Source organism: Triturus cristatus, chromosome 2_1 (genome assembly GCF_964204655.1).
Source record: "Triturus cristatus chromosome 2_1, aTriCri1.1, whole genome shotgun sequence".
Taxonomy (NCBI): Eukaryota; Metazoa; Chordata; class Amphibia; order Caudata; family Salamandridae; genus Triturus; species Triturus cristatus.
This window is the reverse complement of record NC_140581.1, coordinates 547,341,485-547,365,035: the sequence shown is the minus strand read 5'-3', so window position 1 is coordinate 547,365,035 and position 23,551 is coordinate 547,341,485. Positions and strand designations below refer to the sequence as shown.

Sequence of the window (23,551 nt, the reverse complement as noted above, 5' to 3'; positions counted from 1 at the left end):
CATGTTCTTAAAACGGCTTACTGAAGCTTTGCAAAGACTAGTAATGGAACTAGGCATCACAGGGGCACATCTGCTCATGCAGATGTGCCCTCACATGTAATATAATGCACCCTGCCTTAGGGCTCTAAATGCCTGTTGAAAGCCTGACTTACATATAGTACATGCAGTATGTGTGTGGGCATTGCACACAGGGTGTGTGCAATGTTTTGATTTCAGAATGGCTTGCACCATTTCACGAGCCTGAAATGGCAGCCCTTAGGGACCCTCTTTGGTACCCATGCCCTGGGTACCAGGGTTACTACTTATCAGGGTCTTACAAGGGTGCTGAAGTCCTTGCCAAATGGGTTACAATTAACATTTTTGTAGGTTTTAGGAAATGAGCACTGGCACTGGGGCCTGAATAACAGGGAACCAGTGTACTTCCAATCGAGAACATCAGTACCAGGAGGCAAAAAGTGAGGGCAACGATGTCTAAAAGAGGCACTTTCCTACAGGAGTTCAGAGTTCCACTCGAGGCAGACACTGTTTCTGAGTGAAGAATGCCTGGGAAACTCTAACGCGCAGAGTTGCTGACATTGCATGTTCTCAGTGGTGGTGAACACTTCAAACAGCCTCATTCGCTGAAGAGAATTTGTGCTAACTCTGGGTGTAGCTGCCACTTGTGATCCACTAGGAGCTGATAGCCGCACTTGTCTGCCCTGGTGTTCAATGAACCCGCCAGATGTTTCAACACCAAGGACATTCCTTAGTGGTCCAGCCATTTCTAGAGGTACAAGGTCTCCGGGCACAGGGTCTGTGACCCCACCCCACCCTGTTTATTGCAGTACCACACAGCGGTGGTGTTGTCTGTGAGCACCTTAGCAGTCGCCCTTTGAAAGACGGCAGGAATGCTTTCAATGCCAATCGGATAGCCCTCAGCTCCAGAAGGTTGATAGGGAGACGGTACTCCATCTGAGACCACAAATGACACATTGGTCACCACGGTCAGCTCCGGGTGGGTTAAGGACAGGAGTATCGTGGTCGAGTAACCACCACTGTAGATTTTAGAGTCTCCTCAGTAACTGGAACATGGTCAGAGAGGTCCCCTTGATGTTGGGTCCACTGGTATTTCAAATCCCTCTGCAGAGCTGGCATATGCCATCTGGCATGCTCGACCAAGATGCAGGAATTAATTAGTCACAACAGCCTCAAAGTTGAGCTTAATGAAATCCAGAACCCAAGCTAGAAGATCGAAATTAAAGCCTGAATGTCTTGGACACCCTTTCACGGGGAAAGGCACAAAACTGAACTAAGTCCAGAATGGTTCACATAAAGGGGAACATCTGAGTAGGAGTCTGGAATGAATTAGGCACATTGATTCGCCATAGTCTGGATGTAGGTGATAACTTCCTGGGGCGAGCCTGCCTTCAACAGACAGTCATCAATGTAGGGAGAGACTGACCTCCTGGCCTCCTAAGGTGTGCTGTTGCTACCGCCATCATTCTATTGAACACTCGAGGGGAACTGGTTAGACTAAAGGGAAGCATCACGAACCAAAGGTAGTGCCGATGGGCGGGAGGATGGTAATATGGAAATAAGCGTCCTGCAGGTCTACCGCCACAATCCAGTCTCCAGGGTCGAGGGCGTACAAGATATGCGCCAGGGTGAGCATTTTGAACTTCTCCTTCCAGAGGAAGGCATTTATAGGGCGCAGATCTAAAATAGGCTGAAGATGTTAAGTCCTTCTTGGCACCAGAGAGTAGAGTGAATAACAACCATGCCCTACTTCTGGTGCTGGCACTCTCTCAACAGCCCCCTTGGCTGAAGAGGCTTGCACTTCCTGCAGCAAAATGGAGAGATAATCTTTAGTCAGTTGCTGGGTTGATGGTGGAAGGTGCAGCAGGGAAGAAAGGAAGGGTAAGGCATAACATGTGCGGACAATCAGCAGAACCCTCCAGCCCAACATGATCGCTTGCCGAGCCGGCTAGAATCAATGGATTCTGCCTCTCACTTGGTGGTTGTGATCCTGTAAGGGTACACTAAAGAGGTATGGCAAGTGAGACGGTGTAGGAGTGCGGCTGGTACACTCAGCAGCATGCTGATTGTGTCAGAGGGGGCAGTGGGCACCTCTACCTGTCCAGCGAAACTGCTGATTCCCTGCTGGTGAAAAACAGGCTGGCAGTAGGGAATACCTTGTCAAGGCCACAAAAGAAATGCTGGAATTTTTGCATGGAGAATCTGGGTTGAGAGGCCAAGACAGCAAGAGGTAGCACTTCTCTCCTTGAAATGTTCAAGGACAGAATCTGTCTTGTACTGAACAAGCGAGTCCGATCGAGCGGCATGTCCATGGGGGAGCACTGGATGTCACCAGAGAACCCAGATGATCATAGCCATACATAGCAACAAATGGCAACGATGGTGCCTATAGCCCGCCCAAAGGAGTAGGTGGCGTCTAAGCCACAACAAATTGTGAACTTGGCCAAATCATGACCATCCTGAATCACCCGTTAAAGAACTGGGAGATGGTCATCGGGTAGGACTTGTGCCACTGAGTCCCAAAGGGGGTGTGTGTATAGCTGCCCAACAAACAGGAGGCGTTGATTGATCGCAGTGCCAAAATAGCTGAGGAGAATAAGCGTTCCCTAAACTGAGGAGAATAAGCATTCCCTAAAAGCCTCCATTCTGTTTGATTCCTTGTCAGGGGAAGTGATGGGGAAATTGTTGTGGTTGGTCTGGCTTGCACCACAATGTTCTCAGGAGAGGGGTGGTGTGTCATAAAGGGCGGGTCGTCAGGGGCAGGATGCTTGCACCTAGTAGTCTGCTGGTTAACTGGAGAACCAGAAGAAGGCTTAGCCCAGGCCACTAGGTGAGTATCCGTCAAGGCTCCACTGAAGGAAAGCAGAGACTCGGAAGCGGCCAGGCCAGGCTGCAAGACTAAGGTAAAGAAGTTTGTTTTTACCTCCATCTTGGGGAGGTGAAGGCCAAGAAATTCAGCCGCCCTAAGCATAACCATGGCACAGGAGGCACAATCTTATGTACCAGGCCAGGAGGAGAGAAAAAAGACTGCCTCAGGGCAAGTATGTAGTCCACTATCCTCTTTCAAGTCCTCATACCAATTATCTTTGAGATAGGGCTGACTTAACTCATAATCCTGGTTGTAATCATTATCAGTCTATCCCAAAAAGGGAGTGTAAAGAATGTTGCCTGCCTTGTGGTAAGCGTGTGCAGAAACTTCAGTCAGATTCAGTTGTGACATCGAAGTCAATGTTGGAGAGGACAATCGGGGCCATCTTTTCGTCTGGCAAGGCCAGCATCAGGGTCAATGTACCCGGGTATGGCGTGGTCGTCGGGGGTAGCTTCGGGACTCAAGCAGAAGTGACTCACAGAGACCAGGTGGTGCAGAAGGCAAACCCGCTGGCAGTAATCTTGATGCAAGGGCTCTCAGCTCCTTGGACCCAAAGGCATACCAGACGGAGACAGAAGAGAACTAAAGAGTCGGAGCATAGCAGTGTAGAACTCTTCGATCTTACACCATGTGGCTGAAGGCCCTGGAAACTCGAGCTGTGCTGGAACGAACTGCAGAATCGGCTATGAAGTTGACTGACGTCGGGAACAGGACTGTTGGTGCCACCCATGCGTTTCGTCAGGATAGTAGGAGTGGCGCAAAGGAGCATAACTAAAGCTGGAATTTCTTATGTTCTTCTTACTTACCGGAGTCTGGCATTTGACTCTTTGACTCTGGGATAAGGAACGGTATCGAACCTTAGACTTGGAGTGGGACATGGAGCGGTTTCTGCACTACGTTTTCTTGGTGATAAAGTTTTGCCTTGCATTCCCTGATGGCCTACGGGTTCATCGATGTGCAGTTTATGCGGGTCTTGGAGTCGTGGCCCGAAACTAGAGATCACGGGTAATATAGCGGGAGGGGGGGATCTGTCATAGATATCTACTTGCGACAGTCCTTACAAGGTTTAAAACCTGGAGTCTTGGGTGACGTCCCTCGTGCACTGTAGAAATTTGAAGAAGCAAACACTAGAAAGTGGCCTCTGAAACAAGACAAAGGAAATTCCAGATCCACGTCTGGAGGCACAGAAAGAAAGGAACTGATGTCAGCGCGCAGGGGTGGCGCCTGCATAGTGTCCGTGTAGAGTCACATGGTGCTACCTTCTGGCAAAAAGAGGTACAATGGGCAAAGTTTCCAGATCCAGTCAGATGCCAGGGAACATTTACAAGGTGAGGAATCTGTGACTATAATTCTCTATCAGAAAAACTAATCTAAGGTATGGGCAGAAATAAAACAATCTTGGGTAATAAAACTGTCCTGCGGCATGGAGGGTTTCACGGGTAGGTATAACAAGTCATCTCAAAACTGAAAGAGCATCTTTGAAGAAATATAAGTTAAAAAAGTTAATTCTTTTATTAACATTTATCATCCATTTATACCAACCACTAAAGGAAAATTAAAGAAAATGATCTGGTAAAGACCCAAGTAAAGGTAGATAATTTTAGATGTACATATAGTGCAGTTCTTAAAGGGTCATGCATATCACTACAAAACACAGAACAGACGAATCGATCAGATTTTAATCATTATCTAGTTACACTACTCCCACAAAACAACATTATATCTCACCTCACACGATTGTTTACTTTCCATGATCTTTAAAATAGAGTCCTTCAGAGCATGCTGAACAAAAGGTGTGGCTGTAGCTTTCATATATTGTTCCATAAGGGTGCTTGCCAATGTAGTTGCACGAAATAATGTCGTGGCTTCATCTAGAAAATAAAAAACGATTTTAGTGTGAGTGAATTATGTATCTTTTCTTTTACCTAAATCAGGTTAGCCATCAATAACAGAATTAACTGGAAACCGTGTTTAAGCTAAGCGCCTTACCAATTAATTTTTTGGCTATCGTTACATAACTAGAAATTGTGACAAATGTGTAAAAAGTAGAATTCTCTGTGTTCTGAATTTGCCTGCGTTTCTTCCTTCTTTTTCTAGCATGTACAGATTGTGATAAAGCAGCGAACACGCACGAAACTCCGATAAGGGATATCAGATACACAATACAATAAATACTTGCTGAAGTAGAGCAAAGATGCCCCCAGGTAAACGTCAGAGAAAGGGTCTGTATTTTTTCAACTTCTGCAAGTTCAACATTGGTGTGTCAGATGCCTGCAGTCAAGAATACATGCTCTGAACACAACAGGTAACTCTCTTAAGGCAATTATGTTTCTCACTGAAAAAGCACAGTAATCCCAGTTAAAAACCTGCAGAAATGCAAAGGAAATTTCACAAATCACCATAAAATTGGGGCCATATATTTCTAGTCATAAGAACCACAGCTAAAGCCTAGTAATAAAAACTCTCTAAAAACACTTCCACAGCTAGGCTAAACACACTCTTTTAAACAAACAACAACTATCACCAACTTTATTGTTTTTTAAGTTTTTACCACTAACACATCATTCACACAGTCACTGACCTAATTTCAAACACCACTCATCAAACTTAACTTCTGCCCGCTAGCCGAAATGCAGCAAAGGTATACAATAATGGCCTAGGCGTGCTAATAATGGATACGTGTCTTTCCATACAGTACAAAGTGAGTGTCAAACTCTTGGGTTTTTCTCAATAACTGGCACTTTTCATAAACTAAAAAATCGAGATTCACTCTGGTTATGACTAATATACTTCAGCATCACGGTAATTCGTTCAAAATAATATGAGAAAACACCCATAAAAGGATAATGTTTCTTACACAGTAAGCATCTGTTTTTGGCATGTAGAGCTGTAGATACACATGCTTTTCTTTGAAGAAGTCTTTCAAGTCACGAGGTAGGTGACTCCTTTCGGTGACCGTGCGCATGGGCATCGGCTCCACTGTTAGATTGTTTTCCCGCAGAGGGTGAGAATGGAGTTAGTAAGTGTAGAATAGAGATGTCCATGTGTATATATGCAAAGTAAGAAACTGCAACAGGTATAGGTACCCGGAGAGGCGGGTGGGCGAACGTGAATCTACAGCTCTATATGCCAAGAATAGATGCTTTCTGGGTAAGTAGCATTATCCATTCGAGGCATCTGAGCTGTAGATCACATGCTTTGCATAGACTATACATCAGTAACTCCAAAAGCGGTGGCTAACCTGTAGCTGTTGCAGCTGTTTGAAAAAGGGTTTTAAGTACTGCCTGGCCTACATTAGCTTGTTGCCGCGCTAACACATCTACACAATAGTGCTTGGTGAATGTGTGCGGTGTAGACCATGTTGCTGCCTTACAGATGTCAGCTAGAAGAATATTCCCTAAGGAGGCCATAGTAGACCCTATTTTGTGGGTGGAACTCGCTCTAGGGGGAATAGTCAAGATTCTTTTCGCTTTCGCATTACATGTTTGGATACCTTTCACGATCCATCTTGCAATGTCTGATTTAGATATGGGATTGCCTATGTGTGGTTGCGAAAAAGCAACAAAAAGCTGTTTTGTCTTGCGAAAATCATTTGTTCTTTCGACATAATATAGTAGAGCTCTTCTAACATCTAGTGCGTGTAGAACTTGTTCTGCTACAGAATCAGGTTGAGGAAAGAACACAGATAACTCAACTGATTGATTGATATGAAAAGCAGAAACTACTTTAGGAAGAAATTTGGGATTGGTTCCAAGAACCACTTTTCTTTGTGAAGCTGAAAGAAAGGTTCTTGCATAGTTAGTACCTGAAGTTCACCAACTCTCCTTAGGGAAGTGATTACAATGAGAAAAGCAACCTTCCATGAGAGGAATTGTAATTGACACATGTGCATTGGTTCAAAAGGTGGACCAATTAGCCTTGTAAGGACTATGTTTAAGTTCCATACTGGTGCATGTGGGACTCTTGGTGGTATCACTCTTTAATCCTTCCATGAAGGCCTGAATCACTGGTACTCTGAATAGAGAGAAGTGTTTTCGGTTTTTTAAGTATGCAGCTACTGCTTCTAGATGCAAGCGAATGGATGTGTAAGCTAGTGCGGATTGTTGTAAGTGTAAGAGATAACAGATGATGGTTTGCACTGAAGCATCAGGGGATTGATGAACAAGTTACTTACCTTCGGTAACGATGTATCTGTAAGAAACATTAGTTAGATTCCTCACCTTAGAATATCCCCAGGCGTCAGGCTGGATCCGGAAAGATTTTTGTAGCAATACCCCTTGCGCGTCGCTAGGCATCGTCTGCGGCTCCGCGTCCGTCTTTGGCGTTGTGCGCCGGAATGACATCATCCGAGTACTTAGACGCCGCCCTCGCGCGCTGACGTCAGTTCTTGTACATAGCTTTCCGCGCCAGGAACGCAGAGCCATGCAAGAGACCGACACTGGTGCCAAAAAGTCTAGGGCCCTGAACAGGAGGACCTTAACCCTAGATGTCGGTTCGCAGAGAGGGGAGGATGGGTGGGTCGGTGAGGAATCTAACTAACTAATGTTTCTTACAAATACATCGTTACCGAAGGTAAGTAACTTGTTCATCTGAAAGAAACACGTTAGTTAGATTCCTCACCTTAGAATAGATACCCCAGCAATACCAATCCCAGAGGAGGGTCTGGGAACCAAGATCACACCAGAAAGTCCTGGAGAACAGAACGGCCAACGAAGCCATCTCTCCGGACTTGGCTGTCCAGGCAATAGTGCTTGGCGAACGTGTGCAGTGAGGCCCACGTCGCCGCCTGACAGATGTCCTGCAAGGGAACTCCTCGTACCAGGGCAGTAGTTGCCGCCGTGGCCCGGGTGGAATGGGCTCTCAGCCCAACAGGAGCGTCCATTTTCGCCAAGGAGTAACAAACTTTTATACACAAGACGACCCATCGTGAGATGGTCCGTTTGTGTACGGCTCTCCCCTTCTTAGCACCTACGTATCCAACAAAAACCCGGAACTGTCTGGTGCGGTCCAAATAAAAGGACAGCGCATGTTTGGGGTCCAGACGGTGGAGCCTCTCTTCCTCTTTCGAAGGATGCGGAGGCGGAAAGAAGGTGGGCAAAGTGACCGATTGCCCGATGTGAAAGGGGGTCACCACTTTCGGAAGAAAAGAAGGACAAGTCCGGAGGACAACCTTGTCCGGATGAACAGAAAGAAAGGGAGGCTTACATGACAGAGCCTGGAGCTCACTCACCCGTCTAGCCGAGGTGATAGCTACCAGGAAAGCAGTCTTAAGAGTCAGAAGACGAAGTGGACAATTGTGAAGGGGCTCAAAGGGAGCGCACATCAGAAAGGTCAAGACAAGATTCAAATCCCACTGTGGCATTACGAAGGGGACAGGAGGAAACATGTGAGTAATGCCTTTAAGAAAACGTGAAACAACAGGGGACTTGAAAAGAGAAGGCTGATCAGGCAGCCGTAAGAAAGCAGAGATTGCAGAAAGATAACCTTCCAAGGTGCCCAGAGCAGAGCCCTGCTGGGCCAAAGAAAGAAGAAAGAGTAGAACCTCAGAAAGAGGGGCGGAAAGGGGCTCCACACCCTTTGCTGTGCACCATGCCACAAATTTGTTCCACCTGCATGCGTATACCGATTTTGTGGAGGGACGCCTGGCTGCCAGAATCACATCACAGACTTCAGGAGGCAAGTCAAATGGCATCAACTGTCGCCGCTCAATCTCCAAGCATGGAGGTGGAGACTGGACAGGTTCGGGTGGAGGACCGCCCCCTGCTGCTGCGACAGAAGGTCCTCCTGAAGAGGCAGTAGTATCGGAGGATCGATTGACATACTGAGTAGCTCGGGATACCAGGACCTTCGTGCCCAATCCGGAGCCACTGAGATGACTTGGGCCCGGTCGCGCCTGATCTTCTTCAGCACTCTGGGCAGAAGTGGTAAAGGCGGAAAGACGTACAACAGACCGCAACTCCACTTGTGACTAAAAGCGTCTCCGAGCGAGTGCCGCCTTGGAAATTCCAACGCGCAGAACTGCTGACATTGCGCGTTCTCTTCGGTGGCGAATAGATCTAACCAAGGCTCTCCCCACTGCAGAAAGAGACCTTGCGCCACGTCCTTGTTCAGACGCCATTCATGATCCATCATGCACCGGCGGCTGAGTTCGTCTGCTCTGGCGTTCAGAGAGCCCGCCAGATGTTGAAACACCAGGATGATGCCCTGGTGTTCCAGCCATGTCCAGAGGCGCAGAGCCTCCTGACAAAGGGTCCACGACCCCACCCCGCCCTGTTTGTTGCAATACCACATGGCGGTGGTGTTGTCCGTGAACACCTGCACGACACTCCCCGGACAGAGGGAAGGAAGGCTTTCAGTGCAAGCGCCGGATCGCTCTCAGCTCCAACAAGTTGATAAGGAGTTGAGACTCCGCCGGAGACCAGAGGCCTCTGATCTCCGTCTCTCCCATATGGCCTCCCCATCCCAGGAGGGACGCGTCCGTCACTACTACGTGCTCCGGTTGGGGTAGGGAGAGGCATCTGCCCCTGACCCAAATCGCGGTCCGTGAGCCACCACTGCAACTGTTTCGCAGTGCCCTCCGAGATCAAGACATGGTCGGACAGGTTGCCTCGATGCTGGGCCCACTGAAACTTCAGGTCCCACATTCGCCACCTGGCGTAATGCACCAACAAGATGCAGGAGGCCATCAGCCCCAGAAGCCGCACCACCAACCTGACCGAAACCCAGGATAGAGGCCGAAATATGGGAATCCGAGCCTGAATATCCCGGACCCGCTGTTCCGGAGGATAAGCCCGGAACTGCGCCGAATCGAGAACCGCTCCGATGAAGAGGAGCTTCTGGGAGGGTCTCAGGTGTGACTTCGGCACGTTGATGGAGAACCCCAGCAAATGCAGGAGGTCGGCCGTAGTCTGAAGGTGGGAGACGACTTCCTGGGGCGAGCCCGCCTTCAACAGCCGGTCGTCGAGATAGGGGAAGACTGGAACCCCCGATCTGCGCAGATGAGCTGCGACCACCGCCATCACTTTCGTGAACACCCGAGGGGCACTGGTGAGGCCGAAGGGGACCACGGTGAACTAAAAGTGCTCCTGACCCACCGTGAACCGCAGGTAACGTCGGTGGGCCGGCAGGACGGGGATGTGAAAATAAGCGTCCTGCAAGTCCAACGCTACCATCCAGTCTCCAGGGTCGAGGGCAGCCAGAACCTGAGCTAAAGTTAGCATCTTGAATCGTTCCTTCCGGAGGAAGGCGTTGATGCTCCTGAGGTCCAAGATAGGGCGTAGGCGCCCTTTGCCCTTCTTGGGAACCAGAAAGTAGTGGGAATAGCAACCACGGCCTACTTCTGGACCAGGAACGCGCTCGACTGCCTCTTTGGCCAAGAGGGCCGTAACTTCCTCCCACAGAAGATTCAAGTGATCCTCCGATATACGGTGGCATGGCCAGAGGGGTCGTCTCGAAGGGGAGGGAGTAGCCCCTTCGGACGATTTGCAGCACCCACCAGTCCGAAGTGATGGATCGCCAGTGGAGGAGGTGATGGCGAACTCTGCCGCCCACTGGCGTGGAATGGGCCTGAAAGCTCGGACTAGGAGGGTTTTGAGGCGGATGCTGCCGGGGTGGATGTGGACAGACCGGCACGTTGTCCTCCAGTACCGCCACGGCGGAATCCACGTCCGCGTGCAGGTTGGGTCTGCGGCCGGTGGCTAGGCAGACGTGAGGAGGCGCCCCTTCCTTGGCCACGAAAGGCGGAAGTTTGCGGCCGTGGGGCCGAGAGACCCAAGGACCTGGCCGTAGCCCGGGAGTCCTTAAAACGAGCCAGCGCACTATCCGCCTTCTCACCAAAAAGGCGGGTGCCATCAAAGGGCATATCCATGAGGGAACTCTGGAAATCCCCTGAAAAAGACGCGGACCGTAGCCAGGCATGGCGCCGGAGCGCCACCGTGGTGAAAATCGCCCTACCCAGCGAGTCCGTGGTGTCTAGTCCACACCGTATGGCATGTCATGCTGCATCTCGCCCGTCAGCAAGCACCTGGGAGAGACGTGTCAGGGCCTCCTCCGAGTGCCGAAGCTCGAGAAGCTTACGGGACCGCTCCCGCCTAGCCTTCGAGGTCAAGGCCTGACAATCGGGGCACGACTCCGCATCGTGGTCGGCCCCCAGGCTTTAAACCCGGGCATCCTACCGGCACCAGAGTCGAGTCGACAGAAGACCAAAAAGAGTCAAAAAAGTTTAGTCAAAAATTGACTAAGGGGTAAGCTCTTCCCGGATCGGCGCTGTCTGGCGCGGAAAAAAGAAGAACTGACGTCAGCGCGCTTGGGCGGCATCTAAGTACTCCGACGACGTCATTATGGCGCACGACGCCAACAACGGACGCGGAGACGCAGACGACGCCTAGCGACGCGCAAGGGGTATTGCTACAAAAATCTTTCAGGATCCAGCCTGACGCCTGGGGATATTCTAAGGTGAGGAATCTAACTAACGTGTTTCTTTCAGATATTGTTATTGCAACAATAGATAAAAAACTGTTTCCATTTTGCTGCATAACGTGCCCTACTAGTAGGCTTTCTAGCCTCCTTTAGGATATTCATACAGTCTGGTGGTAATTGTAAATAATTAAGCTCTATGACTGCAGGAGCCAAACCGCTAGGTTGAGTTCTTTGGGATTTGGATGCCTGATTTCTCCATGGCTCTGAGTGAGGAGACTGGAGTTGAAATGCAGCTTTTGGTGTGGAACTACTGAGAGCTCCAGCAGAGTGGTGATCCAAGTAGGAGCTATGAGAATCAGTTTGAGGGTTGTTTGTCTGAGCTTCTGAACTACCAATGGAATGAGTGGGAGAGGCGGAAAAGCGTAGGCAAATATCCCTGACTAGTTCATCCAAAGGGCATTGCCTTCGGAGAGTGGGTGTGGGAAACTGGAGGCGAAGTTTGGGCATTTTGCGTTTTGAGCTGTGGCAAACAGGTCTATGTGAGGAAATCCCAATTTCTGAAAGTAGGGGAGAAGAATCTGAGGATGAAGTTCCCACTTGTGGATTGAAAGGGACGCATGTGCAGTCTTGGCCTCTTTGAGACATGAGTATGCAGCATGCTTAGAAGGAAGAGGGGAGTAGTCAGGTAAGGAGGCTTGGAAGGTAAGGACATGGCCTCAGAAAATCAGCTGGGGCACTGAACGGCCTGCCCTGATAACTTTCCACTGAGTGACAAAACGGGTGACACCCCCACCCCATTCCACAGAAGGTGATGTGATGCGGGGGCAGATTCAAGAGAATTGGAGGCAGCAGAGGCCGTAAAGGACAGAGACCTGATCTGCTGCTGCCTTCTAGTCCACCTCTGCAGCAAAAGAAGCAATGCATTTGCTGTGGCCTTTGGACAGGCTGTGTTCACTGCTGTTGCTGAGACTGCACTGCTCTAGAATCACAAATTCTGAATATGTTGGTGAAATGCTCATGCACAAGGACTAGACCTGTCGCGTTAGCTATAGCTCTGCTGCTCACAAAACATTCCAAGGATGAGTTGGTCTTCTCAACAAATAGCCTTTCAAATGACTGCTCTTCAACAAAGGGCATTGTCCATGAGCGTAGCCTGGACATCACACAAAAATCCAGTGGAACGCATCTAAGCATGTTGACACAATGTGACAATGTACTAAAAGACCTGGCCTGAAAAGGTTTATTTCATGCAGCCATCAGAGTCTTAGAGAGCCTCATTAAACAGGAGCAATGCCTCTGCAGAATCTGCAGAGAATTACTTCAGTCAGAATGTTCGATGACCTCAATCGCCTGCCAAGCAAAAGTTGTAATGTATAAAACCTTCTCTGAAGCATGGCCAGAGGGATAGGAAATGTTCCCTAATGGTAAAATATCTAGTTTACAGGCATTTTGCAAGTCCAAATAAGTGGTGATATCGGTTTTTTTTAGCAAAAGACACACAATTAATGGACGGAATGCAGAACAAATCAAAACATTCACCCCCAGTCAAGAGATCTGGGTTATATCCATCATTCTTTTGCTCACCATGCCACCCCAGTTTAGACCTAGCCATATGCAAATCAGTCTTGACCCTGTGCCTCATGGGAACAGTCCAGCCCGAACTGCCAAGCCAGGTCCTCCCTGGACCGGAAACAAGCATCCTAGGACCGGTTTTGGGGTTCACCCCTCTTCAGCCAGGATAGTTTGATTCCAGTGGCACCGTTTTTTTTAGGTCACAGGAGATGCTCTGTCATAGTCTGTGCAACTGTGGTCCTTATCCAAAGGCACCTTAATCAGAAATGAAAATCTCATCCAAGCACGTGAACTTTTTGGCCCTGGGTAGGTGCCATCAATGCGGTTCATTAATAAAAATTTGTCTTGACCACCTCCTACATCACACAGATGGTACTCTTCTCTGTAGACTCCTTGGTCAGCACAGTTTCCATGAGCACCACCACTATTGACTTAAAAAGCAGCACCAAAGAAGTGCTTGAATGAATAGGGAGGTGGCGCACTGGCCATTTTTATATCACGTTAGGTATTGGAGCCTGTGGAGGAGAGAATCAAGGTTGGAACGGCCAGAATTGCCAAGCCGAGAGGAACCAACCTCACTTTGGAGAGAAGTCCAGAGGGCTGCAAAGCAATCCTGAAAAGGTAGCAATAGCCACAAGGACCAGTGAACTCCTGTCTCATCTTTTTAGGTATGGTGGAGTGAAGGGATGGGGCGAGGGATTGGGTGAGGATGGGTAGAGTGTTGGGTGAGTGGGTGGGGATGGCAGGGTGAGTGGGCGAAGGTGGGGAAAACGGGGTGGGGTGGGCATGGTGAAGGGGGTCCTCTGACATCAAAAAAGAAACTGGTGAGACTCTGAAACAGTCCTGAGGACGAAACTCATTGGGACAAGATCTTAGGAGAATGTTCCCTGGAAGGTGATTTACCTTTGGAAGAATGGGATCCTGAGAGCCTTAGTCAAAAATAAATTGCCATTCTACTCCCCGATAGCCTTCTTATGCATGAGGGCACAGGAGTCCAGGACTGCGGCATCATTTCCCAACTCCAGACACCATATATGTCATCATAGGGGTCTGAAAGGGACATTTTTCTCGTGGCATCCTCTGCAAGGCTTGAAATCCATTGAGGGGTCACTTAACCTACTTGTGTGGAATAACTGGGAAATGTGAAAAGGCACATCCGGATCATGTCAATGAGGCACAGAAAAACAGACACTGATGCCAGTGCGTCAGTTGGCACCACATGTACAACAATGAAATCACATAAAGAGTTTCAGGCGGAGCCAACTGTCGTCACCTGGAGGTGCTGGAGAGTCATTGCTAGGAAATAGTTTTCAGGAGTAGACTGCAACCTGGAGGTGGAGATCTGCACAAAGATATATCCATCGAAAACACATATGAAGCAGTGCCCTGCCTACATACACAAGGGAGGAGGGCTATGATTGCCTTTAAGTGAGCGGATTGGTTTTACATAAAAGAGACAAATAGACCCTCGTCTTTCCAAACATTCAGGTAAAATGACATGTAACTGCAACAATCAGGTTCCATACAGCCTAGTGAACAAGTTACTTACATTCGGTAATGGTGTACCTGTAAGAGACATTAGTAGCTATAAATTCCTTACCTTAGCCCCAGGCGTCAGACTGGATCCGGAGAAATTTGTTCTTAGCAGTACCCTTGCACCTCGGTAGGGGGCATCAGTCGACTCCGCGTTCGTCGTCGTCGTGGTCGCCGGGATGACGTCGCGGTGTCTACTTAAGACGCCGTCCCTGCGTGCTGACGTCAGTTCTGACACGACTTTCCACGCCCGAAGTACGGAGCCATGCAAGATACTGACCACTGGTGCACATAACTAGGGCCCTTTAAGGGAGTCCCTAACCCTAGAAGTCAGTTCGCAGAACAGGGAGGATGGGTGGGGCGGTAAGGAATCTATAACTACTAATGTCTCTTACAGATACATCGTTACCGAAGGTAAGTAAGTTGTTCATCTGAAAGAGACCGTAGTTATAGATTTCTTACCTTAGAATAGATACCCCAGCAATGCCAACCCTGGAGGAGGGTCTGCGAACTAAGTTCACACCAGGAAGTCCTGGAGACCAGAACGGCAGAAAAAGCAGTCTCCCCAGACTTGGCTTTACAGGCAGTAATGCTTGGTGAACGTGTGCAAGGATGCCCACGTGGCTACCTGATAGATGCCAAGTAAGGGAACTCCGTGTCCCAAAGCAGTAGTGGCTGCAGTCACCCTGGTATAGTGGGTGTGCAGTCCCACTGGGAGTTCCTTTTTAGCCAAAGAATATCACATCTTGACACATAGGACAACCCATTAAAAGATGGTACGTTTGTGCACGGCCCGCCCTTTCTTAGCGCCCACATAACCCACGAAGAGTTGATCGTCCACCCGAAAGTCTTTTGTGCGGTCACGGTAGAAAGACAGCGCACGCTTTGGGTCCAGACGGTGGAGTGTCTCCTCCCTGGAAGGGTGTGGAGGCGGGAAGAAGTTGGGCAGAGGTGATGGCAAGCAAGAAAGCAGCCTTCAAAGTGAGGAGACGAAGAGGACAATTCTGTAGTGGCTCAAAAGGAGCACACAAGGTAAGTGAGTACAAGCTTCAAGTACCACTGGGGCATTACAAAAGGAGAAGGAGGAAATAGATGAGTAATGCCCTTCAGAAATCTGTTAACAATCGGGGACTTGAAAAGACAAGGCTGATCAGGAAGGTGAAGGAAGGCCAAATGGCCGAAAGATTGCCCTTAAGAGTGCCCAGAGCAGAGCCCAGCTGGGCCAAAGAAATAATGAAGAGGGGAACCTCTGAAAGAGGGGCAGTAAGAGGATCCACAGCCTTTGCTGTGCACATTGCCACAAATTTGTTCCATCGACAGGTGTATACTGTTTTGGTGGACGGACACCTGGCAGCCACGATGACATTACACTTCGGGAGGAAGGTCGAAATATGTCAACTGTTGCCGCTGAATTTCCATGCAAGGAGGTGGAGGCTGGACAGGTTTGCTGTAACAACAGAAGGTCCTCCCGAAGAGGCAGTCTGATCGGAGGATCGATGGGCATGCTCAAAAGCTCGGGGTACCAGACTCTTCGTGCCCAGTCAGGAGCCACAAGAATTACTTTGGCCCGGTCGTACGTGATCTTCTTCAGCACTCTGGGCAGAAGTGGTACATGCAGAAAGGCGTACAGGTAGCCTCAATCCCACTTGTGACGAAAGGCGTCGCCGAGCGAGTGCCGCCTTGGAAACTCCAAAGAGCAGAACTGCAGACATTGTGCGTTCTCTTCGGTGGCAAATAGGTGTAACCATGGGTCTCCCCACTGCTGAAGGGACCTTGTACCACCTCCGAGTGAAGACGCCAGTCATGGTCCATCATGCACCGCGGCTGAGTTTGTCTGCCAGATGTTGAACCACCAGGGACATGCCCCAATGTTCCAGCCATGTCCAAAGGTGAAGAGCCTCTTGACATAGGGTCCATGACCCCACCCCGCCCTGCTTGCTGCAGTACCAAATGGCGGTGGTGTTGTCCATGAACACCTGCACTACTCTTCCTTTGACAGAGGGAAGGAATGCCTTCAGTGCAAGATGAATTGCCCAGAGCGCCTGAAGGTTGATGTGGAGCCCAGACTCTGCCGGAGACCAGAGGCCCCTGATCTCCGCCTCCCCCATGTGGCCACCCCATCCCAGAAGTGATGCATCCATCACTACTGTGAACTCTGAATGGGGAAGGGAGAGGGATCTGCTGCTGACCCAATCCTGGTTCATGAGCCACCACTGCAAATGACTAGCAGTCCCCTCCGAGATCTGAACTACATTGGAAAGATTCCGCTGATGCTGCGCCCACTGGAACTTCAGGTCTCACTGCAGAGCCCGCATATGCCATCTGGCATGATCTACCAGCAGCATGCAGGAGGTCATGAGGCCCAGCAGCCTCAGGGTCATTCTTACCGAAATCAAGGATAGAGGCGGAAACATCGGTATCATAGCCCGAATATCCCAGACTCGATGCTCGGGAGGATAAACCCGAAACTGTGCCGTGTCCCGAACCGCTCCGATGAAAAGGTTCTTCTGAGAGGGGATCAGGTGCGACTTCGGCACATTGTTAGTAAACCCCAGAAAATGCAGGTCAGCCGTAGTCTGGAGGCGGGAAACGACAGCCTGGTCGAGCCCACCTTCAACATCCAGTCGTCGAGATAGGGAAAGACTGGAACCCCTGATCTGCACAGATGAGCTGTGACCACCGCCATCACTTTCGTGAACACCCGAGGGGCGCTGGTAAGGCCAAAAGGGAGCATGGTGAACTGAAAATGCTCATGGCCTACAGTAGGTAACACCGATGGGCAGGCAAGACGGGGATGTGAAAGTAAGCGTCCTGCAAGTCCAACGCTACCATCCAGTTTCCAGGGTCGAGGGCACACAAGACTTGTACCAAAGATAACATATTGAACTTCTCCTTCCGGTGGAAGCTGTTGACGTCCCTGAGGTCTAAAATGCAACAATGCTTCTTTGCCTTCTTCTTGGGCTTCGACTTACCCGAGGAGTGCGAAGACTTCGATGACGAGTGGTGCTGGCTCCGCGACCGGTCCTGAGACCTTCCTCTCGACGGGGACCTCTAGCAGCATGGAGCAGACTGCTGGGCCTCCAAAAGCTTTTAGGGCTGCTTCCGCAAAGACTTGGGGTTCATAGACGAACAGTCGGAGCACGACTTCGGGTCGTGGTCGAGCTCCAGGCATCAGCGGCACACGAGGTGCAGATGGCTGGAAGCCGGTCCGACAAGGGGACATCCCTACGTGCACCTTAAGTCGAAGCAATTCGAAAAAGATGTTGACAAAAGTTGAAAAAGTTTTAGTTAAAAAGTGACTAAGGGGCACGCTCTCTCCAGATCTGTGCTAGCTGGTGCCAAAAAAAAAAAAGAACTGACATCAGCGCGCAGGGGCGGCGTCTAAGTAGACACCGCAACGTCATCCCGGCGACCACAACGCAGACGACGAACGTGGAGTCGACAGACGCCACCTACCGACACGCAGGGGTACTCCTAAGAAAATATTTCTCTGGATCCAGTCTGACGCCTGGGTGTAATTCTAAGGTAAGAAATCTATAACTACGGTCTCTTTCAGTTATGAAGAGCAGTAGGCAGGTTTGACTGCAATTGGGGAGTGAATAGAGCCTTGGTTCAACTAGTGAACATAATTACTAAAGACCATAGATGACACCTTGATAAGTGCGAAGACTATCATGGCTACCTAAAGAAAAAACACGCATCACAAAAAAGGCTAAACAGGATGCTACAGCAATGCACACATAAAACCCTCTTCAACACACTGTCTCATACTAAAAACCCCATCTTCATGTGAAATCATGGACACAAGGTCTAATTAGCTGGAAAATGATTCCTGTGACCTTTAAAGCCTTAAGAGTGTAAACCACAGTTATGGTCCCGATTTAGCTTTGAGTTTCAACATCTTAATTTAAATGTGGTTAGGGCTGTCAATGGCACCTGTGTAGAGTTGAAAAGGAATGTACAATTACTTCTTTAGAATTTATCTCAATTTTTTTTTTTTTTTACTGCACCCTTATACAACAGATCCTAAATACAAAGTAAGTCAATGGGCAGTGAAAATGTAGCATTTCTGCTTTAAAACATTTCACAGGTCTTCACAAACGTTTGTAGAAGTAGATATAGGCATGGCCCAGATTATTATTTAACTAGTGACTTAATTAACGCAGCCATGGATATATATTTTTTTAACAATGCATACAGCCCCTTTCTGGTTCACTTACCATTCTCCCTCCCTGATTAGATATCTTTTGTTTTAACTCCATGCTCAGGCCTTTGATGTAAATATGTAGACAAGAATGGTCAATCTCTATGCAATTTATACTCCTAGAAACAACGTCTGAAATCGACACACACATACAGGAGGGATGGTCAGAGACGGTAGAGACAAGTGCTGGGTTAGACGCCCAGAGGGCTATACACAGAGGAGAACCATATATACAAGTGGGGATACACGAGAGGGAGAGAAAGGCAAAGGTGCCCCTCTCAATCTAACCCACACCCTATACACATCAGAGGGAGACACAAAGCGGATGACCAAGAGCACAAACGCACAGAGAAGGGGCATGGAGACCATGTACATACAAAGACTTGAGACATTCGGAAACCCAGCCTTTCAGAGACTCCCTCACACAAGATCCCAGCCGGGTGCAGTCGACATCCCTCCGGAGCTGTTAATGTTGTTAGAGATGGGTCCGCACCTACACCTCCTTGATGTCAGTTTCCTGAGGCAAACTGTGTACTCTAAAGAATGAGAGCTCTGCAACTCTTCCCTATCCCTACCATCATTGTGCTTCTTCCCTTTCAACTTATTAGGAGTCTAAGTACAGACACTATACGAGAAGGATTTCGAGGGACACTCAAATTACCAACACAAGTTTCAGCACTGCTCTCTGCATTCAGCAATTCACAACACTCTAAATACAGTTCTGAAACTAAAACAGCAAGCAATGACGTTTAGGTATGATCTACATACTTTAATTAGAAGTAAGATGTTGAACTTCCAGATAGTTTTTATTCTTTATGCTTCATTATATGCTTTGTTAACATCTACTCAGTGGAAGTAATTCCATTTGTAGTGAAACTATTTCAATTTCTTATGAACTGGATGAAAAAGTGATGAGTGTCTTGCTATAGCCAAGCCGGGGAGCAGAGCAGCAAGTAGGTTACAGCAGGGCAGGACCTTTGACAAATGTGTGACTACAAGGCCTCCCTCCTCTGCTCCCTTGAGAATCAAAAGCCCTGATTACATGGGGTAATTTCTCATCTGCGGCAGATGGCAAGTATTAGGCTTGTTCCTATTTTTACACCTAGATGTGCCCTATGCAAGTTGCGTACACGCACTCACGTCTTTGGGGGAAGTAACCGCTTTACATCCCACCCTGACGAAAGCCCAGGACTTATTTAGGCCATTAAGGAGGGTTGAAACATGTTGGTGCCTATTCTAGGGTCATAGGACCATCACATCCTGATACCCGATTATAGTGTTTTTGATCTTCCCTCCCACTCCAAGAATAAAGAATACTTTAGGAGTGGGTGAGGAATTTTATCTTTAACGGTACGACCCATACACCATATCTCTAAGTGCTCCCTGGAAAATGGTTGAGCCCACCCAACCTTTAGGAGTTGGGGTGAGCCCCATGATGAAGCATGTCACTACTAGAGTGAGTGAGGGCTATCTAAAGAAAAGGGTCTCTCTCCCTTCCCACCCGTAGAAACAGGTTGGTCACCTAACAGACTCTCTCAGCAATCCCCACTTGAGAGACTTACCATCGTACACTTAGGAACCCCCCTGCCTCCTCTATCCCTAGAGGATCGAGTAGTATCTTTCCGAAAGGACACTTTAGTTGTGAATAGCCATAGCCATACCTGTCAAGATTCATGAACATTTAATATGATCAGAAAATTACAAATTTATATATATATATTTTAAACATTTTGTAAAAATACTGCACCTTCCATGCTTATTTCTCTATCATTTAGTGTTCGAAGCAGCAGTGATTCTTGTTTTTCATGTAAAAAGATCCTCAATAAAATGGTAGCCAGTAATGTTCGGTCCTGTCCGCATACATGTGATAAGGCATAGACAACATGCAGATCCTTTTGTAGTATAAGCTGTGATGGGATAGAAAACATTTTAAGGTTACTAATGTGTTGAAAACAGTTACTGCAAAAGGAATGTCATAGAAGAAAAGAGGCAACTAAGTCCCTGTAAAACGTAGCTTAGCATCTGCCATTGATGCTCATGCTCAGCACTTTGCTTCAACACAGTGTTTGGTTAGACTCTAGTACCAGAACGTTTGGATACCTCCTTGCATGTGTCTGCAGAGTGAGGATCTGTAAGATTCCAATGTTAAACACATGAACCTGCAGGTATTTATGAGCTATGTAGAAAACAGTAGTGAAATGTTCTGGAAGAAAAAAGCCTATCCTCCCAGAGATGAAACCCAGAACAAACAATGGCTTTGCTGGGCTATTAGAAACATCTTAACTTTGGGTTTACACAATGCAGCAATTTTCATTTGGAAGAGGAATGAGAGAACGTTTACCAAGGATAACCACTTGTTTGTCTTGAGTAATACAGTTGTGGTCTATTAAGGTTTGATTGGTAGCCAAGCAAGTGTTAATTGAGTGTATTTCAATATGCAATGACTTTGCTGCGTTTGCTTTTCTGGTTATCCATGCCTGTGTAGTAGTCTTGATAATTCAAGGATTGCTGGCTTGAAGACTCTAAGTAGAGGTGGTTGGTATTTTGTTTCTGACACTGTTTGTGAATGTGATGGAGTTGTGCCAAGTTGCTTCCTCAGTAGATTCTATGATAGTGCATGTTGCAAGTGGTAAGGTTAACTCTATCCACAGTCGTTTTTGCGTTTAGCATTCGTTGACAGGTGTGTGGTTCTATCAGGGGTGCCTAATATCAGGTATAATACCTCAAGATGGCAGAGCTTATGTCTGTGTAGGTACACAAAAGGATAATCACAGTGGAAACATATTTAAAGAAGTAAAAGAGCATACATTTGTTAGTGATTCGAACAGATTTAAAGACAACACCTATTTTATGCATGTATGACCCTAATTTAATCGATTATCCAGAGATTCAGTCAAAAGGAAGATCGGCAATTTAAATCAAGGCCAGATACATCACAATGTCAACATATTTAAATACATATAGGTGTAAGATACGTGATAAGTGCAAGATTTTGGGATGAGTGCAGGACGTTGTGAGGGAGGAAGGTTGCGTAAAATAGGAACATCCACAGTTTGTTGAAGAGCCTAACCTGCCAATTAAATAGCAACAAAACTTGAATCAGACAACACAAAATTAGAAAGCAGTTGTACAATCACTGACAATCTCCTGTGTTGATTGAAGACAGAAGTAAGTCGACGTTTCGACCCCTGTTAGAACCAGCAAATTGGTTTGCTTGGAGTCGGGGTCTTCATCAGGACCAAGGGAATGGGCTTACACCAGCATCAGCAGCATGAATCAAGCTGGAAAATTGAGAGAGGGCCAATTAGTGCTCCAAAGGTGTAGTATTCCACCACTCGGTAAGTGAGTCTAGGAACGGCTGAATTGATCAGCATAAACAAGGATCCGTAAATGTCCAAAGCTCAAGGGCCGCGTCGGGCAGTAGAGCAAACCAATTTGCTGGTTCGAACAGGGGTCGAAACGTCGACTTACTTCTGTCTTCAATCAACACAGGAGATTGTCAGTGATTGTACAACTGCTTTCTAATTTTGTGTTGTCTGATTCAAGTTTTGTTGCCATTTAATTGGCAGGTTAGGCTCTTCAACAAACTGTGGATGTTCCTATTTTACGCAACCTTCCTCCCTCACAACGTCCTGCACTCATCCCAAAATCTTGCACTTATCACGTATCTTACACCTATATGTATTTAAATATGTTGACATTGTGATGTATCTGGCCTTGATTTAAATTGCCGATCTTCCTTTTGACTGAATCTCTGGATAATCGATTAAATTATGGTCATACATGCATAAAATAGGTGTTGTCTTTAAATCTGTTCGAATCACTAACAAATGTATGCTCTTTTACTTCTTTAAATATGTTTCCACTGTGATTATCCTTTTGTGTACCTATCTATACCCGAGTCCAGTGGTCTACCGGGTTACCCCATTGATACATAACTCTTTATGTCTGTGTAGGAGCAGATATATTTACGGAAACTTTCCTCTACTGAATGTTATTTTCAATAGAAGCTAGAGGGGGATTCTGAACTTCTGTGAAACTCCCAACTCTTACTCTATTAGTATGCTACATTTCGTTTGGCATTGCATACTATTTCTTAGCTGTGGAAATTGCCTGTTTCCAACTTTGTATGGTACCAAGAAAAACATAACCTCTAAGCTACAGGCTACATGTTGCCTTACATTCCTCCAAGGAATGAAAATTATGAATCCTAATCACTATTCAAAACTAAACTGCCCACCTCTTCAAAGGGATGAAACCCAGACCAACCCAACTCAAGGGTCTTACAAATAGCTACAAAATGCTTTATTTATTCTCATTCTCTCTCACTGTGATCAAGGCTCATCTGGAGCCAAAACACGTCAGGGCCGAAGCGGGCAACAAAAACATCTAAGCACCAGTTTGTGGTCCATCTCCGTCTTTACAGAGAAAGCTGCAGAGTGACTGAGTTTATATATATCTATATTTGTACTATCTGAAGCTGAGAAACAACTACTAATGCTAGGTTTGTCATTTTGTCCTGAGTCTAACTTTTCATATAAACAGTCTCGCATTGATGTCTATAAATTTATTCGCAAGATCAAGTTAAAGAAGTTCTTCCAACTCAACAAGTCCACTACTGAGGTCACTACCTCTAACATTATGCCGGATGCCTTACAAGTCCGGGACTCTAACATGATACAAATGATGCAATCCTTGGCTAAGGAAAGCTCGGACTCTCCAATTCTTGACAATGATTGTGATCAACTTGAAGGGATTAACACGGGATTGGCGGCTGCCAGTCCGTTTCGCCCTCCGTCTTGCTTTTACCCAATGATGCCTAAAGATTCTGTAGATGTTTTTAGTGACATGGTAATTGATGACTTGAAAAAATTAAATTTGTTGACTCACTCTAAATGTGGTAAAATTAATTGGAAATTGAGGAATTATTGGGCATTAAT

General features: G+C 47.4%; 1 protein-coding gene across 2 annotated transcripts in view; it reads right to left on the bottom strand.

The window, feature by feature from the left end:
• Nucleotides 1-23,551, bottom strand: part of RASA1 (RAS p21 protein activator 1) — a 1,052,852-nt gene that overhangs the window by 526,558 nt on the left and 502,743 nt on the right. For both annotated transcript variants that reach the window (XM_085632428.1, XM_085632429.1), the window contains exons 17-18: nt 20,359-20,518; nt 4,613-4,755 (exon numbers count right to left, since the gene is read on the bottom strand). In XM_085632428.1, the coding sequence (XP_085488554.1) occupies nt 4,613-4,755; nt 20,359-20,518 (303 nt within the window). The remainder of the gene's footprint in view (nt 1-4,612; nt 4,756-20,358; nt 20,519-23,551) is intronic.